Source organism: Cyanistes caeruleus, chromosome 16 (assembly GCF_971803275.1).
Source record: "Cyanistes caeruleus chromosome 16, bCyaCae1.hap1.1, whole genome shotgun sequence".
In the NCBI taxonomy this organism is placed as follows: domain Eukaryota; kingdom Metazoa; phylum Chordata; class Aves; order Passeriformes; family Paridae; genus Cyanistes; species Cyanistes caeruleus.
In genome coordinates this window covers 6,318,313-6,338,237 of record NC_141716.1, presented here as the reverse complement: position 1 = coordinate 6,338,237, position 19,925 = coordinate 6,318,313, and the positions used below count along the sequence as shown (strand labels likewise).

The following is a 19,925-nucleotide window of genomic DNA, read 5'->3' as shown; positions in this document are numbered from 1 at the left end:
GAACCTCTAAAGCCTGCCTTCCAATCTGTGACTGCACTGCTCTTTTGTTTAAATGACAGGGACTATCTGTGATGACCCAAAGAAACATGAGCCATGAAGGAATAGAACAAGGACATCTCTGCCTGAGCTTCCCCAGAAGGACCTGAACATGCTAAGATGCCCTCACTGCATCCTGCCCACCGCAGGTTAACACCAGCACATCCTTATAAAAAACAGGATGTGCCAGAACTTTTCCTTGCCTCTTCCTTACTCACGAGTCCCAGACTCCACCTCCACTGAGCACAAGGCAATGGTGGAATGGTTTGGACTCAAACAGGGGATAACCTGGCCTTAGCACTGCAGGGAAGTGGGTTTTGATAAGCCAAGTCCAAGATCAAGCTCCTCGGGTTTTGCCATTTGTTAGAGGACTCCTTCTCTGGCTCCAACATTTAATAATCCAGTCTAACCATGCTGAGGCTGTTTAGCAATTAAATAACATAAATCCAGAAGCTAGATTAATAAACAGTCTGGTCTGTCTAGAGCAGTCTACAGGGTGGAGAGATAAAACTATAAAATATTTATGACCAGCTTGGGGATGAAGTCATTAATTTAATAACTACCCATTGCTTTGCTTCTTACAGTTGTTAGGAGTCTGAAGGTTGCAGAAGATTAGGTGGGAAACTTACTGCTTCCCTGCTGAGTGGAGCCTTTCCCATGAAAGCCAGAGCCCAGCTCCCATCTGTCACCCCATTACGTTAGGAGGTGGTGAATATATTACTGTGCCGCTTCCCAAAATAAAACAAAACAAAATTTCTGCTGGCCACATGGCAACCCTCCACGGGATTTACTGAGAACACTGCCCTTTGTGCACAAGGCCACTTCCAACAGCTGTAGAGATGAAGGCAGGAGGATCTTTGACCATGTTCATGGCGTGGCTCCGACGGCGAGCATGGCCCTGTCAGCGCCGCCAGTGCAGGTGCCTTTGGGGACCACAGCTTTGGCTGTCTCTTGTCCTGAGAGGTCGGGAACACAGTCTGAGCCTCCCTCATCAAGGATTTCTCAGTGGGTCTTCACATTTTCAGGAGAGGGAACAAGGGTATTAGTTGGGTCCCTGCTGTGATTTGATATTGGGGAGCATCCAGGACTCAGATCCACGCATCCGCTTTGCAGTGATTATGGCTGAAGCCCCCTGATGAGTGTGCTCCCCTGCTGACAGCTACAATTTGCAGCGATGCTGTAGCAAAAGTCATGGGGGGAGAGAGAGGGAGGGAGGGTGGCTGTGTGCCCTTGGCATGTTTTGTCATCGGTTTCATCCAGGGAGAGCAAAGAGGTGCCAGCAGAGGGAGTGGGGTTTGAGCAGGAGCAGTGTGTGGTGTGGGACATCAGTGCTGGTGAGGGGCTGAAACACTGCCAATCCTCCCCTGACTGCACTGACAGCAAAGGTAATCAAATTCCCTAAATAATTGCATTGAATCATTAGCCTGTTTTGTAAAATAAATAAACTAAAAACAGGCACAGCCTGTGAACACCAATCACAGCATGGATGAACACAGGGGTGCAGCCACCCAACCCTGCCTGGCCTGTGACTGCTGGGAATCACAGGGGTGACCCTTGGGAGGGATCAGCTCCAGCAGTACTGAGAGCCCACCTCTGTTTCTGAGAAGGGCAGGGGAAACAGCTCAGGGAGTACTGAAGGGTTCTGGGGACTCCCGTTGTGACAGAGCTCAGCCACCAGCCCTGGAAGAGCCCCGTTGTCCATCCCTGATCCTCCTCCAGTCTTAACGAGCTGCAGAGCCACAGGACTGATCCCAGGCAAAGCAGAAGTGAGTGGGAATCCTAAGTGAGTGCCTTGAGGAAGTAAGAAAGGTCAACAGGAGAGATGGTGGCCAGGGATGGAGAAAAACATCTGTGCTGTCCAGGCGAGAAAGGGAAACAGCAGCTGTAAAATAACGCTCTGGCTTCTGAGTCTCACACAAAGGAGATTCTTGCATGAGGTTTGTGGGTAGCTCAGAACATACAAATCCAAACCTGGGTGTCCAGGTACTAGAGATAAGAAGCTCTAGAAGCTCTAGGCCAATATCTTGGCCAAGACTTTGTACCACAAACAGAGTGAGATTTTAGGGGTTCTTTTAGCAGGGTAGGGAGGAGAAGGAAAGAGAGAGAGAAAATTCTTGTGAATCACAACAACACAACTGCAAGATATTTCTATTGTCACCCCAAAAATAACAGAAAGGTTTCTGCAGAACATTCACCTCAATTTTTCTCTCACAGCAGACTAATTTGAAACTGTCAGCAGAAGCATCTTTGTCCTGACCATGCTGTACTGCAGTACACATCCAGCACAGGCAGTCCAGTATCGTGTCATCACATTACCCTTTCATTTCTCTTATCAATGCTGCCATTCAGTTCCACTCCTTATTCCCAGCCCTTATCACAACCAGCCAAAAAAAGTGCAGAACATCAGTCAGGAGGGGAAAAATAAAAAAGAAGAACAGGTGAAATTCTTATTTTGTCAGCTAAAATAGTTTCTAGATGAGCTCTGCCCACAAAGAAGCTGAAACTTGGTGATTTATTTGCCAAATTTTACATTTGTTCCCTCTCCCCCATCTCTCCTCTCAGCTCTGAGCTCAAAGTGGAGTCCTGACATTGCAAAGTGTTAATAGAATTAGTCTCCTGCTATAAACTGTTCACTGGGGCTTGTTAGCTCAATTGTTGATGCTAAATTCTTATCAGCAGAGCCACTTAAAAGAGCATTAATCAAGAAAGGCTGAACTCCCTGCCTGGGTCACAGAAATTTAATTAAACCCCAAGTAAAACTGGAAAATCATTTTGAAAAGAGAAGAGATGAATGCAAAATGTTTTTCATCATTTGACTTTCCATCTCTGCAGTTCAAACCCTCAGCTGTGATTTCAAAGGGTGTTTTGCCACAGCAAAGGCTGAGGGAAACACAGAAAATACTTTCCTCAGTGCCTCCTTTAATACAAGGTGCTGGTGCTCATCCAGGGTAAATGAAATATGGAAACCCACTGAATAAGGCCTGTTAAGGACCTGCACCCACAAATGCAAAGGAACAGAATGAAAGTCCAAATAACACAGTGATCTCCTTGAGTAAGGTTTTGTTGTGTTTAAGGTTGCGTTGTGGTTATTAATTTATGGATTTGCATCTATTTTCCATTTGTTCTGCAGAAAGTTTCATGCAACAAAGCATTCATTTGGCAGAAGCAGAGAAATATCAGTATTGGTACAACCTCGTGTGGGATATTGTGTGTAGTTTTGGGATATCTCTTTGGAAAAAGAAAAGATTAATTTATCCTTGAACAGGTGCGGAGAAGGACTGGCAGAGTGATTAGCAGAACTGAGATCCTATCTTAGGAGAGGAGATTAAAAGAGCTTGGATTGTTTAGCCTAGAAAAACAAAGGTTAAGAGGGGATATGATTACTTTTCATAAATACATTCAGGGTGGAAGGAAGGGGAATGATTTATGTTAGAGGATAGTATGCGTGAGAGATCAAATAAGGCACATCTTGGCCAGGAATAAATTTCTACTGGAAATTTGAAGATGTTTTCCTGTTGCTGGAGGAGGGAGGTTTTGGAAGGGCCTCCTGAGCAGGATGGATGAGCCCCTGTGGTCTTTGAGGGGACAAATGTGGCTGGCTCAGCCTGGCCAGTGAGTCTGCAGGTGGGACACGTTGGATTTTGCCAAATGCAAAGGAGGGAAGTGTGATATGGCTGCCATCTGATGGCACTTTTATTATTTATAAATCCATAAAACCCAGTGATTTTATTTAATCCATGAATCACTTGAAAGATGCAGGAATGGCTTTTTTCCTCCATCAATATGAAAAGCTTGATTTCTGAGATTTTTATTTGGGAGCTGCCTCCTAAATCACGGCAGATGGGCCACAGCAAGGCAGCAGAGAGGCAGAACAGACAGCTGGGCTCGCTGGTGCTCCTGGCAGTACCAAGAAAAGATGAAACACCTCTCTGCTCCATGTCCCCACTGTCAGGGATGTCTGGTGACACCTTCTCCCACACTCAGCCAGGCTGCAGCATCTCCTGGCTGCCTTCCTTCGATGACACACTTAAGTGAGATGAATCCAGGGCTTTAGGAGTCCTTTTTCCATGTGGCACTGGTTATGTGCGGTGCAATCCAGTGGAAATCAAGACATATGTTCTTCCTCTTGCTTCAGCAATTACTCACAGAGCCCTGAGATGAAGTGAAGCAAGAGGACACACACACACACACACACACACACACACACACACACACACACTCTCATATATATTTATATAAATACAGAAATCCTTTGCATGGGCAGGAGGATCTCAAGTGACTTGCTGCCAGGGTGTTAATATCAATTCTAGTGTAAATGCATATGTCTGCATGTATTTGCATATATGCATGTGTGTGCATATGCATATATAGCATATTTGCATATGAAAGTGGTATAGAGCCAAACTGACCACAGAAAAGGCAACACAGCATATTTAACAAAATGAAAAAAAATGGTGAAAATATACCCCTAAGACTTAATGCTCCCCCAGCTCTTAATTTATGTGAGTCCTCCTGTCACTCACTAATTACCCCGTTGACTTAACCAACCATCTGTATCGCCAGGCTGCAGGTCAGCTCAGTCTGCTGGGCTCTGGTTTGGGGGATAAAATGCATTTCTGCTGTTTGATCTTCCAAATAAATGAAATCATCTCGTTTTAACTCAGCATCACTAATACTTCAGAAGTTAACTCATGCTGACTGTTGTTCTGAAAATATTTATTAAAGAAATTGGTTTTAAAAAATGAAGGTGGAAACTGTAAAACACAGGGAAATAAAGACAAGGAAAATCTTGGCTTCAGCTTGGCCTCGTGAAAATTGCTTGCTCTCAGCAATTATCTCAGCTAATGAAGGATGGAGACTGATTCTCCCTGGTAAGACTGTGGCTGCTGAGAGTAGGGACTTGTGCCTGTGAGGGACCCTGCCCTGCCCCAGCCCAGGAGAAGATGCTGAGGTGCCACCTCCGCACCCCGCAGCAATGCCTGTACTGCTGGGGACACCTTGTGGTGCACGGCTGGGACAGAAATGCTGTGATTTAAGTGCCACCAGGCCCTGCTTTCCTAATTCTGCACCGATTTTCCCACTCCCAGGGGTACTGGGGCTCTCCTTGCCGGGTGTTTGTAGACAGGAGAGAGTCAGTGATCTATTGCTGACTAACTCCTGGCTCCGAAAGCCCCGAGGAGCTGTGAGGAGGAAGGGAAGGACTTTGTAAAGAGCAGGGAAAGAAGAAACACAGTGAATCAGCAGCTGGAGACCAGTGGAATGATGAAACACCCAACTCTGTCCTTTTTTTTCTAAATGTGGGGGATTTTTGCAATATTATTGGGCAATTTTTGGTATCCTCCAGAGCTCGAGCCCCGTGCTCTGACACCCGTGGAGGTGCTTTCAGCCACAGCTACATTCTCAAAGAAAAGAGAGAAGAAGCAGTGGGAAGGTGGGGATGAGCCCAGAAAGCAGTGGCAGTGTGGCTGTCTGGGCACAGCGTGGCATGAGGGATTTGCAGCAGAAAAGAGAAGGAGTCAGAGGTGCAGAAAACAACCTGTCCCTTGGGGATGACCACGTCCTTTCAGCTGCTCCCTCCCTGTGTGCTCCTGACATGTCTGGGGTGCAGGCAATGAGATGGGGACCTGCAGTGGGTAAATATCCTCCCTCTGTGCTTCTCCTGGCTAATCCCTGTAATTCTCTGGCAGGAAACAGAAGCGAGCCTCACTGATCTTGGCAGTTTAAGGCTGCTGGGAGTCATGAATACACCCAGGAGGGGACAGGGTATTTGGGAATCCCTAAAGCACTCCTCAAGTTCTTACTGGGCTTCCTGAGGACTCGTTGCTGCCAGAAAGAGGCACAAGCAGTGCTCTCCTCTGCCCCTGCGAGCTCTCTGCTGACAGCACAGCTGCTTCAGCAACAACTGCATTTATTTTTTTTTTTAACCCAGCTTTTGCTTTAACAATTTTTGCACAAAAAAAAAACCCAAAACCAAACCACCAAAAAACCGAAACCCAACTGCTATTTTTCAAGTGATTCCAGCAGCAAAGGGAGCAGATGCTGAATGGAATCACACGTGCAAGGAGTTTGTGTGTCCTGCGTTTGCAGTTTCCAGTGTGTTGCCATTATCCCTGAGCATTCTCCGAGTGAAAGATGAGGAGAGTGCAATCACCACGGCCTGTTTCGGTTGAATCAGCAAGGAGGAGTTTCAGAGCTGGCTCTCCACGAATAATCCCATTCTCCCAGGCAGCTGTCTTCTGCAAAATGAAAGTGCAGACATCTACAGTATTACCCTGTGCCTGTTTGCAGAGTCTGCTGTTATCACGTTAATGAAGGGAGCTGAGATAATCACCTTAAAGCATAAATAAATCTCGGATGCTGATTCACTTTCTCCTATTGGAGTCTCATTTACCAGGGTAATTCTTATTTTTTTTCTGCTGCAGGCTTGTTGTGTCTGCCAAGACAGCTTTTTTTTTTTCACAATTCATCTCCAGAGAACTTGAATTAAGAGGCCTCTTGTTTTGTTCCAGTTATTCCTTCTCATTTTGCAGTCAAGGCCAGTCCAGACAATTTCATTTTATCTGCAGCATCAGCCAATGCTGGGTGGCTCACCTACACGTGAAAACATACACACAATTTTAGAGGATAATTTCTCTCAGTCTTAGGTGACAGGAGACACATTTTCCCCAGGTCACCGAAGGAGCCCACATGGGTGTGTAAAATTAAAACTCGTGGCCCAATGCTCAGTTACAGGACAGAGATCCCTCATGATGAGAATGACAAGTCAGATATTGTGAAGTTACACAATATTCTGTGTTTTCTTCAAGCCCCAGCCCCTGGAATCAGGTGAATCTGCATCTCACTTATTTATCCCTCAGTAAATTCACATCTGGCATTTAAGCTTGCATAAAAAACCAGAACCATAATCTGAGCATGTGACTAAGCTTGGATATTCATTGGCTCAAAATGAAAACTATCAACCACTTTCCACTACAATTTTTTTTTTTAAAAATTATTATTATTATTATTATTATTTTTCCTGAGTTCCCGCTATTTCTTCCTCAGTTCCCATGACTTTTCCCAAGCCTGGCTAATGATAACAGGACATCTGCTGCTGGCCAGGCTCCACACAGGAGGTTCGGCCGCTGGGCCTGAGCCAGCAGCTCACTGGCACGGCCCTGACGGCACCGGAGCTGGGACAAGGCGCTGCCATAGCACTGGCACAACTGGGACAACTGGGCCATGAGCTGGAGCAGCAGGTGTGGAGATGAAGCCTCGTGTTGGAACAAGAACTTTGGGAAAGGCCGGGAATGAAGAAAAGCATCCGCGCTGGGATGGGGAGATGTTCCCAGGGGCTGCGCCATAGGAAAAACCAGAGTCACAGCCTGCGCCTGGTCCTGGTACGTGACACTGAGTGTGCACGGCAAGGTTTTGGTGGCGGGGTGGCTTCTGGGAGAAGCTGCTGGAAGTTTTCCCCGGATCTGATGGAGCCAATTCCGGCTCCATCCCCGGGACTCCCCTCACGGAATCAGCCGTGGTACAGTCCAGCCCCCCGCGCCGGCTCTGCGTGGTACGGCCCAGACTGCGCCCCCCTCCGGGCAGCAGTGGTGTGCTCCCTTCCCCCCCCGCCCGCGGCGGTGGAGCGCTCCGCGCATGCGCAGTGCCGCGGCCACCGCTCAGCTGGGCAGTGTTTACAGCCCGAGCGCGCCGGCCTGGGCTGAGCCGAGCCGAGCCGAGCCGAGCCGAGCCGAGCCGAGCCGAGCCGAGCCGAGCCGAGCCGAGCCGAGCCGAGCGCAGCCGTGCGAAACCGAACCGAACCGAACGGAGCCGAGGCGAACCGAAACAGGCCGAACCTAACGGAGCCGAGCCGAACGGAGCCGATCCATCCGTTGAGGTACCGCTTTTGTCTAAAATGACGGAATAAGCTCCCCTCGGCTGCTGTCAGGGCAGGATGGTCCTGGAGGGGTGCTGGGGGTGAGCAGCCGCATTCCCGTGCCCTGAGCACGGCTTTGAGCCCTGCCCCGGGCGGTGTTGCTGTGCCCGGGCACGAACCGCTCCAGTCCCACTTGTGCTCCAGGCGTCGGGCTGGGCGCTTGGTTTGTTCTGGTTTGTTTTTCTCCAAGGGGAAGATGGCAACGAGGAGATGTTTCAACACGCAAAGCCACCTCTGATGTCTCTGTTTTGGGCAGCGGTCCGAGTTTCTGCCTGTGGATTTTGTCCCTGCTCAGATTTGGGGGAAATGTCTGTTTTGCCTTAGGAGGGAGGAAAATGCGCCCGGGGCTGGCTGCGGAGGGAGAGAGCGTTGTTTTGAAAAGTTTAATAAAAATAAGCTCTACTTGGTTCCCATTTCCCACCAAGTTAAACAAAGGTGTGGGGGTCACATGAAAAAAGGGGTTTGAATGTCAGAGTTTTAAGTTCTGCCTATAAAACATGCATTTTACTGGAAGTAAGTGAATGCCCAGTGCAAGTGATGATTTCAGAAGTGGCTGACACCTGTCACAGCACGGATATTCCTCAATCCCATTATGAAAATGTCTCATTTTCATGTGTTTGTTGTTGTTTTCCATGGTGTGGAAAATGGAAGAGCACTTGTTGTCCATGGAGCTGAGCAAAAACCAGGTCAGACCAGTTGTCCCAGTGGGGCTTGCGTACATCAGCAGGAATTTGTTGGGGATCCAAAGTGGAGCACCGTTAAAGACACAATTCCTATTTGTGCTTTAAATCTAAAAATGTAGATTTTTAATTTTTTTTTTTTTTTTTAAATAGCAAAAGGAGTGAAAGAATGAAGGAAGCCTGAAAACAAAAATATATAAAAGAAAGTCAAGGGAATCAAAGATCCTTGGTGAAGAGAGTATTTTAATGTGGAATGTTAAATAAAAAAAACCAAAGATATAACCAACTATGTTGGTTGTTTGTAAGTAAGAGCAGAGGGAAAAAATAATTGGTAGATTAACCCACCTGAACCTTCAACCTGATGTGTTCCCACTGTGAAATAATTAAACACAATCATATTTTCTAGAGAAAATGAAGGAGTAGCTGTAGAAAGGGGAGTGGTGGCAGTTTATTTCAACTGTTATTAATGGTCTTGAGCTGGATTGATGTGTTTGAAACATGAACGGATTAAGAACTGGCTCGAGTTCCCTGCCTAAGTATATCCTGTTTTGTGTGCCTCTCCAGGTAATCAGAACAGTGTGTTATTTGAACAACTGTGAAATCTCCGTGGAGTCCTGTAGCTTTGCTTTGTTTCCTCAGAAAATGAAAGTGTATAATTTGCTCTGACTGAATGTAACAAATAAACCCAAACAATTTCGCTGTAGGCAGATCTTCTGATCCCAGGGAAGAACTCCAAAGCTGCTGCTTCGTGGTTATTACTGTGAGCAGGGAAGGGCATTGTAAATAAACATGTCTCAAAAATCATATTGTGCTTTCTGAAAAGGATTTTTTTTTTCCTTAAGATACGAGAAGGGGAGAAGAAGCCAGGATAATTTTGAGTGGTTTTGTTCCCCTATACATTTTCCTTTAAAACCTGTAGGCTGCAGTGGGAATTCTCTCTGGAGCTGCTGTCTGTCATTAAGTGCTTTACTAATGGTGGTGGCTCAGGCTCTGGAGATGAGCTGTGTGAGAGTGCATTTGCTAAAGTGCATTTGCCAAAGTTGACAGGTCAGAGTTTTGTTGGGTGTTTTGAACCTCTGTGCAGTCAATGTCCTGATGCACATTCAAAGGAAGTGCAATTTGAGATTCTTCTGGATTTTCTGCCTGTGTCTTACTCTCTTCAGGTGCCTCTGGTGCTGTTAGAAGTAGAAAGTTTGTGTGTGACAGGAGCTCTGACAGACAGCCAAACTTGCCCTGTTGTTTGGGCTTGCAGTGAAAAGTGACCCCTAAGCGCAGGAGCTGGAATAATCCTTTATATAAAAGGGTTCTGTGGAAAAGCTGATGTGCTGGTAAAATGGTGGGAGGGTTTGAAGACAGGCCTTGCACGCTGAAATTGCCTATTGTGATTTTTTTCCCCACTGGTATCAGGTACAGGATGCCAGATCTGCTGTATTTTGTTTTGTGTTGTTGCGATGGGGGATGCGAGTGCAGGGGTGAGGTTTTTCTGGAGCTTATGGCCCTTGGAGTACGTAAAGACCTCTCTCAAAGTACTATCCCATGTGCAGCAGCATAATTTAGTGTTGGAGTGAATGTTCTGTACCTCACCTTGATTTGTTGGTGTTTCAGTGTTTATAGGAGGCTGCTGAAGATGGGAGGCGCGGTGAGTGCGGGAGAAGATAACGATGAATTAATTGATAACCTGAAGGAGGCCCAGTACATCAGGACAGAGCTGGTGGAACAGGCATTCCGAGCCATTGATCGGGCAGATTACTACCTTGAGGAGTTCAAAGACAATGCCTACAAGGACTTGGCATGGAAGCATGGAAACATTCATCTCTCAGCACCGTGCATTTACTCAGAGGTGATGGAAGCTTTGGACCTGCAACCAGGGCTGTCGTTTCTGAACCTTGGCAGTGGCACTGGTTATCTGAGTTCCATGGTTGGACTCATCCTGGGTAAATACCTCTTCAGTCACGTTAACTGTTTGTGCTAGAGCTTTAAAAACAGGTTTTCAAATCAGGGATGAGGCATTCCTCCACTAATGAAGCTAAAAAGGTAGCTGGGAAAGTAAAGAATGCATTAATCCAACTCAGCAATTTATCAGGATTCTCACAACCTTCTCTGGAACTGGATGGGATCCAGATTTCTGTGGTGGATCAGAACAGGCAGCAATGTAGTTCCAGAGGTGGCTGTAGTGGATTCCTGCAGGTCTGGACACAAACCTGGGTTTGTTTCCCCTTAAGCAAGACTGAAGGTCAGGATCAGGAGTACAGAGTGGGACTGAGCAAGTCCACAAAAGCTGTGAGTGTACCTGGTTTGTGTTCACAGTCCTGTCTGGGCTGAGACATGTTTGAGATCCACTTTTGACTCTTAATTCCCATCGCACAGATGGGAGTATTCTCTACAAAACACTTCAGTGCAGCAGAGCTGATGTTGTGACCACATCAGCAGTGGCACAAAGCAAATCATCCAAGTATAACTGGGCAATTTAAATTCCCCTGCAGTGTTTCAGTCAGAGTTGTGCTGCCAGGATAGATAGCAAGTGGCTATAGGGTACTTATTAAATTTTGGGGGAATGTCCAGAATTTTAACTTCTGGGATGTTTATTCTCAGCGTAAAGTCTCGTTTCCCATTTGTGATTTCCTCCTAGGTTTGTTGACATTACTTAGAATACATATTGGTATATGTTACTCCAGGGCTTTTATATTCTTTTTCCAAAAGTTACCCTGTCAGTTCTGAATAAAAAGCATGACTGCTGAACAACTTCTGTATTCTCCAGTTTGTTCTTGCTGTTAATTGAGGTACAGTGTATAATGACTGTTCCTGATTAATTGCAGAGATTTTTAGCATATCAGTAAGGGGGTATAAAAATAATAGGGATATGCTAAAACATGCAGGGCATTGGGATTTTTTTCCAGGTGGTCACTCTCACAGCAGTGGCATCAGTGTTTCCCTCCTATAGTGAAGTTTCCTGCATAGTTAAGAACAAATGATCCAGAATCAGTTGTGCAGAGAGGCTCTTTTTGTTGCCAGAAATTGCAGGTATGGGGTTGCACATCCCATTGTAGCAGTGAGAGAGCTGACCCTACACAAACACCGAGTCTGACACACATGGAACAATATGCTGGAGGAAGGAACCCAAAGTGCATTAATCCTGCTGGGTTTTGTGTTGTTGCTGTTGCCATTCCCTGCTGTTCTGCACTTGCAGGTCCTTTTGGGGTTAACCACGGTGTGGAGCTTCACTCTGACGTGATCGAGTACGCCAAGCAGAAATTGGACTTTTTCATTAAAACAAGCGACAGCTTTGACAAGTAAGAGTGCAAAATGCCTGTTGGGATTAATTTTGTACTTTTGGCTTTACTCAGGTCAGTTCTTGCTCCCCTGTGGTCCCTCTGGATTCAGGGTAATCTGAGGATTCAGGCTCCTTAGGCTTGCTGAGCTGCAATGTGTGACCTTCGAAGCCTGTGTGTGTTGTGGGGGAGTTTCAGAAATGTTTGCCGTGTTTTTAATAGCAGTGCTGATGTTGCAGGGCTTAGAGGGAGCTGAGGAAGTTTGTTTATTTTTAAATGCACTTGCAGTAACAGTTTAAAACTTGTAATTGACAATACTTGGTTGTGCTTGTGATCTGTGAGAGCCTGCATGGTGACGAGATTATGAGCTGGTTTTTGTGGTGGCCTAATATGTTTCATCTGAGAAGAAGGAAAAATGGCATTTTAAAATATGAAGGTAGTTTTATGATGATTAAGTTGGTACTAAAACTGCCTGAGATTTGATTTATGTTCTTCCTTAGACCCTCCATTCTGCTGCTGTCACAAGTAATAACTTCCCAGCTAGATAACTATTGCCAATAGTAACCTCAGCAATAAAAGTTGTGCCTGTCACATTTTTGGATCTGTTTCACAGTTTGTTCAAATGGAGAAGCAAAGCATTTGTGAATACCTGCTATCCTCCTCTCCTGGAAGGAAGAAAATTAAAATCATGACATGCAGGATTTTAGGCTACTCAGCCTTTGGCTGTTCCTGCTGCCCTGGGAAGCTGCTGAGGAGGGGGTTGTGTTTTCTGCATGCTGGCAGAAGACTGAAAGTTTCTGGCATGGATGGTGCTCAACAGGGTTTTTTTTAGTCACGTTGCTATTGTTTGAGGAGATGTTTTAAGGAAGACTTTCTTCAGACAAATACAGCTATGGAGCAAAAGTGAGCTGAATTCAGAAATCAACATGCCTGGAAAATTGGCTTTGTTGAGTGATGTCTGCTGGGTTGTGCTCCTGGAACAGCATGTGCAGGAACTGTTCTCTGGCTGCTCTGAATGTCCAGCACTCTTTGCAAACCCAGAAAGCTCCAGGAAGCGTTTAGGAATAAATAGGTGCTATGTTGAGCTGCCACTCATGAGACCAGTGAAAGAATGAATATGTTGAACAACTTTTACCAAAATCAGCCTTTAAATATAGGGCTTAAAACTTAGGGAGTTTTGGAGCTTGTAAAAAAATCAGGGGCATCAGAGAAACACTCATTTTTCTTTTAAACTGAGTCAGAAATACTGTAGACAAAAAGTCTTTTTTATGAAGGGTGAATTCACAGTTCTTTTGATGCTGATGGCAAAACTTCCATTGGCTTCAGCACAGCTTACATCTGTAGCATCAGGTGCTAATTCCCCACATCTGAAAACCAGTTAAAAGCCTTTGAAAATATAAAATAAACCCAGGTGCAGTTCTTAAAATACCTTGACATTTGGAAGCGCAGGTCTAATATTTGTATTTGCATATTACAGCTGAGTCAGCGTCAGGTGACTAAAAATAGCTTGTTCTAAAGAGTTACATGCAGCTCAAGTATGAAATTATACATCCATATCCTTTGGAGATTTTAATCCATGAATTCTGACCTTATTGTGCTGTGATTTGGAGACTTTTAACTGTTACAATAATGTCTAGAATGGGTGGGCTTTGGAGGGGAAATCCTGTAAAACTGTGGGGTTTTTCCAGGTGTTTTCCACAGTTCAATTTTTCCAGAATTGTGAAAGTAATTTATTCAATAAATTGCCATATTCTTTTCTAATGCAAGTCTTTTTCATTTTCAGGTTTGAATTTTGTGAGCCATCCTTTGTCATTGGCAATTGTTTAGAGATTTCTCCAGACTGCACTCAGTATGACCGTGTTTACTGTGGTGCTGGAGTCCAGAAGGAGCACGAGGACTACATGAAGAACCTGTTGAAAGTTGGAGGAATTCTTGTCATGCCTCTAGAAGAGAAGGTTGAGCACCTTTTTACTTGTATTTTAGTTATTCTTAATTCTGATCTTGGTTTAGTCAGTAGCCGTTCCTTAATCTTCCCCTCGTAGGAGGCTGAAGAAAGAATTAAGTGCACTGGTTTTGACTATGATTGAAAACTGATATTTAAGAAATTTGTAGTTCTGCAGTCTTCCATATATTGCAGTCTGTTGCTAATTGCAATTTTGCTTCCACACTGCAGAAAATGTGAACAAAGCTTTGTTTAATTATATAAAATTTAGTGTTGTACCTAAGGGCAAAACACAACTTTTTGCACCCTGACTGGCTCTTGAAGGATGTCTCCATTTACAAGTGTCAGTGGATTCATTTTAGTTAAAAGTGGGTTACGTGCCTGACCTTTTACCTCTGTCAAGGAAGGTGAGAGGAGCAGGGTGCAGGGTTTCTTCCCAGTAAGAGGCTGTGCAGTGGGCTGGGGTAGGAGATTTGATCTGGAGACCTTTTCAGGAGTGAGTGTTTGTGGTGACTCAGGAGTTTTCAGAGGTCAGACACAGTTGCTCTGGTCCAACCTGGAGGGAGATCTGGGGAAGAAAAGTGACCCAAATTACCAGTGCCCATGCTCCACTGCACTAGATGAAGTTACCTCGGGCTAATCCTGCAAGAAGTTCCCATTTAAAAAAAAACAAAAACAACAATGTCATTTCTCCTTATCACCTTTTACGATTGCAGCTTCCAGTACTTCAACTTGTTGAGGCAGGAAAGTAATTTGTTCATTTTTTTGTTCAAAAATCTCATTGTAGTTCCCACAATGGACAATAATCTCCTTGTTTTGCTTCAGTTGACTAAGATAACTCGGACTGGTCCTTCTGCCTGGGAGACAAAGAAGATTCTTGCTGTTTCTTTTGCACCTTTGATTCAGCCAAACCACGCAGATTCAGGAAAATCAAGGCTCGTTCACTTGCGTGAGTACAGACATTCCTGAGCATGGAGGAGTTCCTTCTGCTGCTTGCCTGGGAGCTGTAACATCCCTGGCAATCCTTTCAAGGAAAACTACTCCAAGTCCTTCCTTTTTTTGAACAGTTGTCTGTCTTGTGCAGGCATTGGAGTTGAATGAAGTAGATTCTAAATCACACTCACAGAATGGCCTGGGTTGGAAGGGGCCTTAAAGATCATCTCATTCCAATATCCCTGCTGTGGACAGGGACAGCTTCCACTGGGCCATCATTCTAAACACAAATGTTTTCTTGTGAAGTTGTACCTGAACTTTGCAGGGTGTTTTATCCTTTATTTTGCACATTCTGTTCCAGTCCTGAATGATTGAATCCTGTCGTGGTTCTCAGGCACTGTGCCACAAGGAGGGGAAAATACACAAGCAGGACCTGTGAACAAAGGTTGTATCTACTTAAAGACTCTCAGCCCCAGCAATCCAGAGTTATCCTGGACCTGGAATGCTTGAGGGATACAAGTTGTGCAGTTGGTGAGCTGGTTGAAATGCAGGTCGTATCAGTGGCCCCAATCTTTAGATTAAGACTTCAATGTCAAGAGGCCTCTTAAGAATACATGAAGACAGAGGTACTTTCATAAAGAGATTAGTCAGGCTTTGGTCTTAACTTGGAAAGGTGTCTCCATGACAGAGAGGAGCTCAGGAAACAGTCCACAGCATGCTAGAAAGTCCAATAAGTGCGTGTTTCAGCACGTTCTCTCTTTGTAGTGAGACCTGCACATAAATTATATGTAGTTATTTTCTGCTTCTTTCATTCAGGTCCTAGGGAAGCTCACTTGTTGGCAGAGGACAGGGACTTTCTGTGTCAGTTTTAGTTCATTTTAATTCATGGGTCTGTGTGCATCTGTACATTTTTAATTTTAACTTTTTTAACATTTTTAAAAATTTTTGCTGCATTTCTAGGCTGGCAGCAAATAAGTGCAAAAGACAGAATAGTCTTCCAGGCCATTAATGTGGGAGGCATTTTAATACAGTAACTTACTGTAATGTTTCTATAATTACTTCTACAAAATGGTTTCCAGCCTGTCTTCACCCACTAAGTCTGAAACAGTTTTTGAAGAGCATAAATAGTACTTGTGTTTTATAAGTGCAGAACTTGGCAAAGCTGAAGGAACTGTACAATAGAAAAATGATTTTATGGAAGAATTAAACAGACTTCAGGTCTAGTTACCTACCACAGGAAAATACCTTGTTCTGAGCCATTAAACAGTCACAGCTCCCACCACTAAGTCTGCATTCATACAGTCTTTAAGATGTACATCTTAGAATAATTGACAACTTGAAATCAAGGCAGGAAGTTTTTTAATGAGAGAAACACACAATTAAATTTTGTTTGGAAAGTTGCAACACAATTTATCCAAGTTGACAGGAGCTGAATAGAGCTGTTTGTGTAATCCCAGCAGGGAATTCAAATGGCCTGATTTAATCTGAGCAAACAGAACTTTTCCTGGGAGTAGTTCTCGGGGAGTTTCTCCATCTCTGCTGACGCGTTTCGTTTGGTTGCAGCCCCCGTGGCCGTTCGCAGCCTGCAGGACCTGGCTCGCATCGCCATCCGAGGCACCATCAAGAAAATCATCCATCAGGAGGCGATGAGCAGAGCTGGGAACGGGCTGAAGAGCCCCCCCAGGTTCAAACGGAGGCGGGTGCGGCGCCGGCGCATGGAAACCATCGTGTTCCTGGACAAGGAGGTGTTCGCCAGCCGCATCTCCAACCCCTCGGACGACAACAACAACAGCGAGGACATGGAGGAGGAGAGGCCTGAGGAGGAGGAAACCAAACCCTCTGAACTAAAGCCAGACCCTCCTGTAAACTTTCTGAGAGAAAAGGTCTTGAGCCTGCCTTTGCCTGATCCCTTGAAGTATTACTTGCTTTATTACAGGGAAAAGTAGTTTTCCTTCTTCTAGAAATTGGAAAGTAGGCAGAGAATAAAGTATTCCTTAGGGCTTGACAAACATGTCCCACTTGCTTGCCTGAAAATGTGACACCCGAGGCAGTAGGCTGGCTGGGGAATGTGGCTGCTGTAAACTTTGACATTATAGCTTTTTTGAGTTCCTTCTTTCTTCTCAGTTGTGTGCTATAGTTTTATCCTACAGCAGGGATTCCTTAGGAAGCAAGTTGGTGAAGTGCTCAGCTGCTTATGGAAGGGAGGATTTAATTCCCTCAAAACTAACTGCAGGAGATACTCCTAAAAATCTCATGGCTGCTCTACCGAATATCAGTTGGGAAAAACTCCTAGGCAGTTCCCCAAAGACCTTTCCTGTCTGTGCTCTCTCCCACTAAACCTGCTATGTATGTGCCATGGTGTGTGTTTAACGGAGGATGAAGATTATTAGTTGAAACCTGACCTGGCAAATCACATTTCTTCCAGTAATCTGAAAAGCACAACTTTTACAGAAAGGAAAGAATTTTTGGCATTACCCTTGTGGCATCCAGGTTTTGAATGAGAAGGAAAGCATCAGCTCCCCTTTGGTTGGTCTGTTTTGCCTGTAAATTATATATAATTTTTCAGTAAAAAGTGTTTTACAAAATAGTGGTTTTTTTAGTGGAAAATACCTGTTCCAGAGAAGGAGTTTTTGTGGTTTTTTTTAAAGCAGTGGAGGCAAGTGAGGAATTGCAAAGCTTGACAGGATGCAAGGGTAGTCACTGTTGTCTCTGGAAATGTTTACAAAGTAATTCTGAGTAGGGAAGAGGGTAGAGAAGAGCTGCAGAGCAGTGAGTTTGCACAGCTGAAGGCAGCATCCGTGGGTTTTGCTGTTGTGTGAGGTAACCCAGATCATCTGGGCTGAGCAGAGTGAGGTGTAGAGCACCAGTCTGAGCAGTAAATCAGTCAAACAGAGTTTTGTGGAGGGTCTGCAGAACCTGAGAGCAGTCCAGAGATGCAGCATTCAGGTGTTGCTGTGTGTGTGCCCCTGCTGTGGCAGGTGGCCACAATACAACTTGTTCACTGTTCCACAGTGGCGTGAGGCTGCTCAGCACAGTAAGTGATTTTATTCCTGCAGCAATGAAGTAGAAATTTTAAGAGGTTCATATGGAAGGACTTGGCACTCTGCAGTTCTGTGGATGTGAGCTGAAATTTTTATTCCCAAATCTCTCTGTCATGGTGATGGAAGGAGATGCCGTAGAATCGTAGGATCACAGAACGGTTTGGGTTGGAAAGGACCTTAAGGACCATCTTGTTCCAATCCCCTGCCATGTACAGGGGCACCTTCCACTAGGCCAGGTTGCTCCCAGCCCCATCCAGCCTGGCCTTGAGCACTTCCAGGAATGGGGAGTCCACAATGTATGTGGATGATAAAATACTGTGTTTAGAAGAGGTTTACTTGGTTCAGCCTGTTCGGTAAATGTACCTAAAACCTAAAAATGGTAAAGGCTGGAAAGGAACCCTGGAGTTTGTGTTGATGTGAAATAGTCCTGAAGCTGGGGGGCATGAAAAGCTCTCTCAGCAGGTAATGAGGCTGTTTTAAGGTATTGCCCCATCAGAAGCTCTTAAGTTGGTATCACTTGGATATTTTTCAGTTTTTTTAATGTGTGCTGTCTCTTCATTTTCTGAGGAGGAACGAGTGAAGACTGTATTGCCAAATGGTCCTGAGTTGCACAACTTGCTTCATGAAAAACAGTTTCAAAGTTCTGTGTGGCTTTGAAAATAAATGAATAACTTGTATGTCTAAGCTGAGGTGGAGAACTTTTCCTTGCTTAACAGGATTTTTGTGTCTCTTTGGGAATATTGTCTGATAATCCTGTATCATGTGGCTGCTGGCCTGTAACACAGTCACAGGCTGGGTTTTGCCTTTGGTTTCCTGTCTCCACTTCTGGTCTCAATGGTAGCCCAAGTTACCTTGTTGCCTTGGATTTTGATTTCTTTATTTGCAGTGGGGCAGTTGTTGTGGCCACTGAGCTGATGGTTTCCTGTAAAAGTGCACGTCCCCATCGTTGGATTCTGGCAACTCCCATAAACTTCTTTCTACAAATGCAAGTCCTGAATGTGGTGGTAAATAGAGGGTTAATGGAATATGTGTGTAGTTATTCTCAGTGCTTCCCTACAGGCTGTGGCCTCTTATTTGTTGGAAAATTCTGCTTGATGGGTGTCATGCCAGGTATGTGCCTTTCTGCATTGTGGCACAATTTCCACACCCCTCCATAGTCCAGGGTGCCTCCTGCTTTTGGCTACCAGGTCATCCTTCAGTTTAATCACAACACTTCTAAAGAAGTTGCTTTAAAAATGACATTAAACTTCAGGTTCCTGTTAGTAAGCCTTGCAGAGATTCTGTTAAAGCTGACCAGTTGAGGGAGGATTATCTTTCATTTATCCCTTGTTAGGTTTTTATCCCCATCCCAGCCCCAGCTGTAAAAGGTATTTTATCAGATTTTTCACCAGATTTGCCTTTTTTATTACATTTGCTAGATTTTTGTAGCTTTCTATAAGATGCATAAATACTGCTATTTTTTTCCTGGATAAGGTTGAATAAATAAATAAATAAATATATATATATATACAGGAAATTTATGTTCTAGGTTGTCAGATTGTCCCCTTATCAAAAAAAAAAAACAACTCCACAGATCTAAACAGATAGTAGAAATTTTATGTATAATGTAACTCTGAAATAGTATTGCTTATGGCCTGTAAATAAAAGGCAATTGTAAATACATTTTCCCTGTGCACAAGCAATTGCACTGTTGTTTTGTAGCCATTTCTAATAGAGGGATTGAGGCAGAGCGGGGTTTGTATGGATCTGTGAGCTGTCCAGGAATTGTACCTGCTTTGTTTCCTTTTGTGTTCTCAGTAGTTGTCACTTTTTTTTTTTTTGTATGTGACTCCTTTTAGGTTTTGATCCTGCAGCAAATTTGCAAAAAGAACTGAACTTCAAGCTGCTTTAGTCATGAGTGTGTAAGCTGAAAAAAATCTGTGTAAAAACGAGTTCAGTTGGCCTGAGGCATGCAATTTAAACTTCATTAATAAGTGTTTCTGTATCAATAAATTCAGTAAAGACTTTTTAGCCTTTTTAACGTGGCTTTGCATCATGTTGTGATTAGAATACTTCGTAGGTAAGTGCTTATATACATAATTGAAGGTCAAGACACAAAAAACAGCAGAAAAA

General features: G+C 44.5%; 1 protein-coding gene and 1 long non-coding RNA gene across 4 annotated transcripts; one reads left to right on the top strand and one right to left on the bottom strand.

Moving 5' to 3' along the window:
- Window positions 1-4,731: 4,731 nt before the first annotated feature.
- Window positions 4,732-7,632, bottom strand: LOC147650143 (uncharacterized). 2 transcript variants are annotated; one of them, XR_015277080.1, is made up of 3 exons: window positions 7,531-7,632; window positions 6,368-6,627; window positions 4,732-6,272 (listed from the first exon to the last, which is right to left on the bottom strand). It is a non-coding gene; the product is annotated as an uncharacterized LOC147650143 (long non-coding RNA). The 2 variants fall into 2 exon arrangements; XR_015277079.1 differs by lacking the exon at window positions 7,531-7,632 and having other exon boundaries at window positions 6,368-7,166.
- PCMTD2 (protein-L-isoaspartate (D-aspartate) O-methyltransferase domain containing 2) lies at window positions 7,590-19,833 on the top strand. Of its 2 annotated transcripts, none has more exons than XM_023939679.2 (6): window positions 7,590-7,909; window positions 10,234-10,562; window positions 11,816-11,918; window positions 13,681-13,852; window positions 14,665-14,788; window positions 16,336-19,833. In XM_023939679.2, the coding sequence occupies exons 2-6, from the start codon at window positions 10,256-10,258 to the stop codon at window positions 16,716-16,718; spliced, it is 1,089 nt and encodes a 362-aa protein (XP_023795447.1). In that variant the 5' UTR covers window positions 7,590-7,909; window positions 10,234-10,255; the 3' UTR covers window positions 16,719-19,833. The 2 variants fall into 2 exon arrangements, with proteins under 2 accessions (XP_023795447.1, XP_023795448.2); XM_023939680.2 differs by having other exon boundaries at window positions 7,885-7,989.
- The last annotated feature ends 92 nt before the right edge of the window (window positions 19,834-19,925 follow it).

Coding starts and splice junctions, on each gene's coding strand:
- PCMTD2 (XM_023939680.2), top strand. CDS start 7,967: ATGGTCCTGGAGGGGTGCTGGGG. Junction 11,919..13,680: donor ACAAGCGACAGCTTTGACAA/GTAAGAGTGCAA, acceptor TTTCATTTTCAG/GTTTGAATTTTGTGAGCCAT. Junction 14,789..16,335: donor ATCAAGGCTCGTTCACTTGC/GTGAGTACAGAC, acceptor GTTTGGTTGCAG/CCCCCGTGGCCGTTCGCAGC.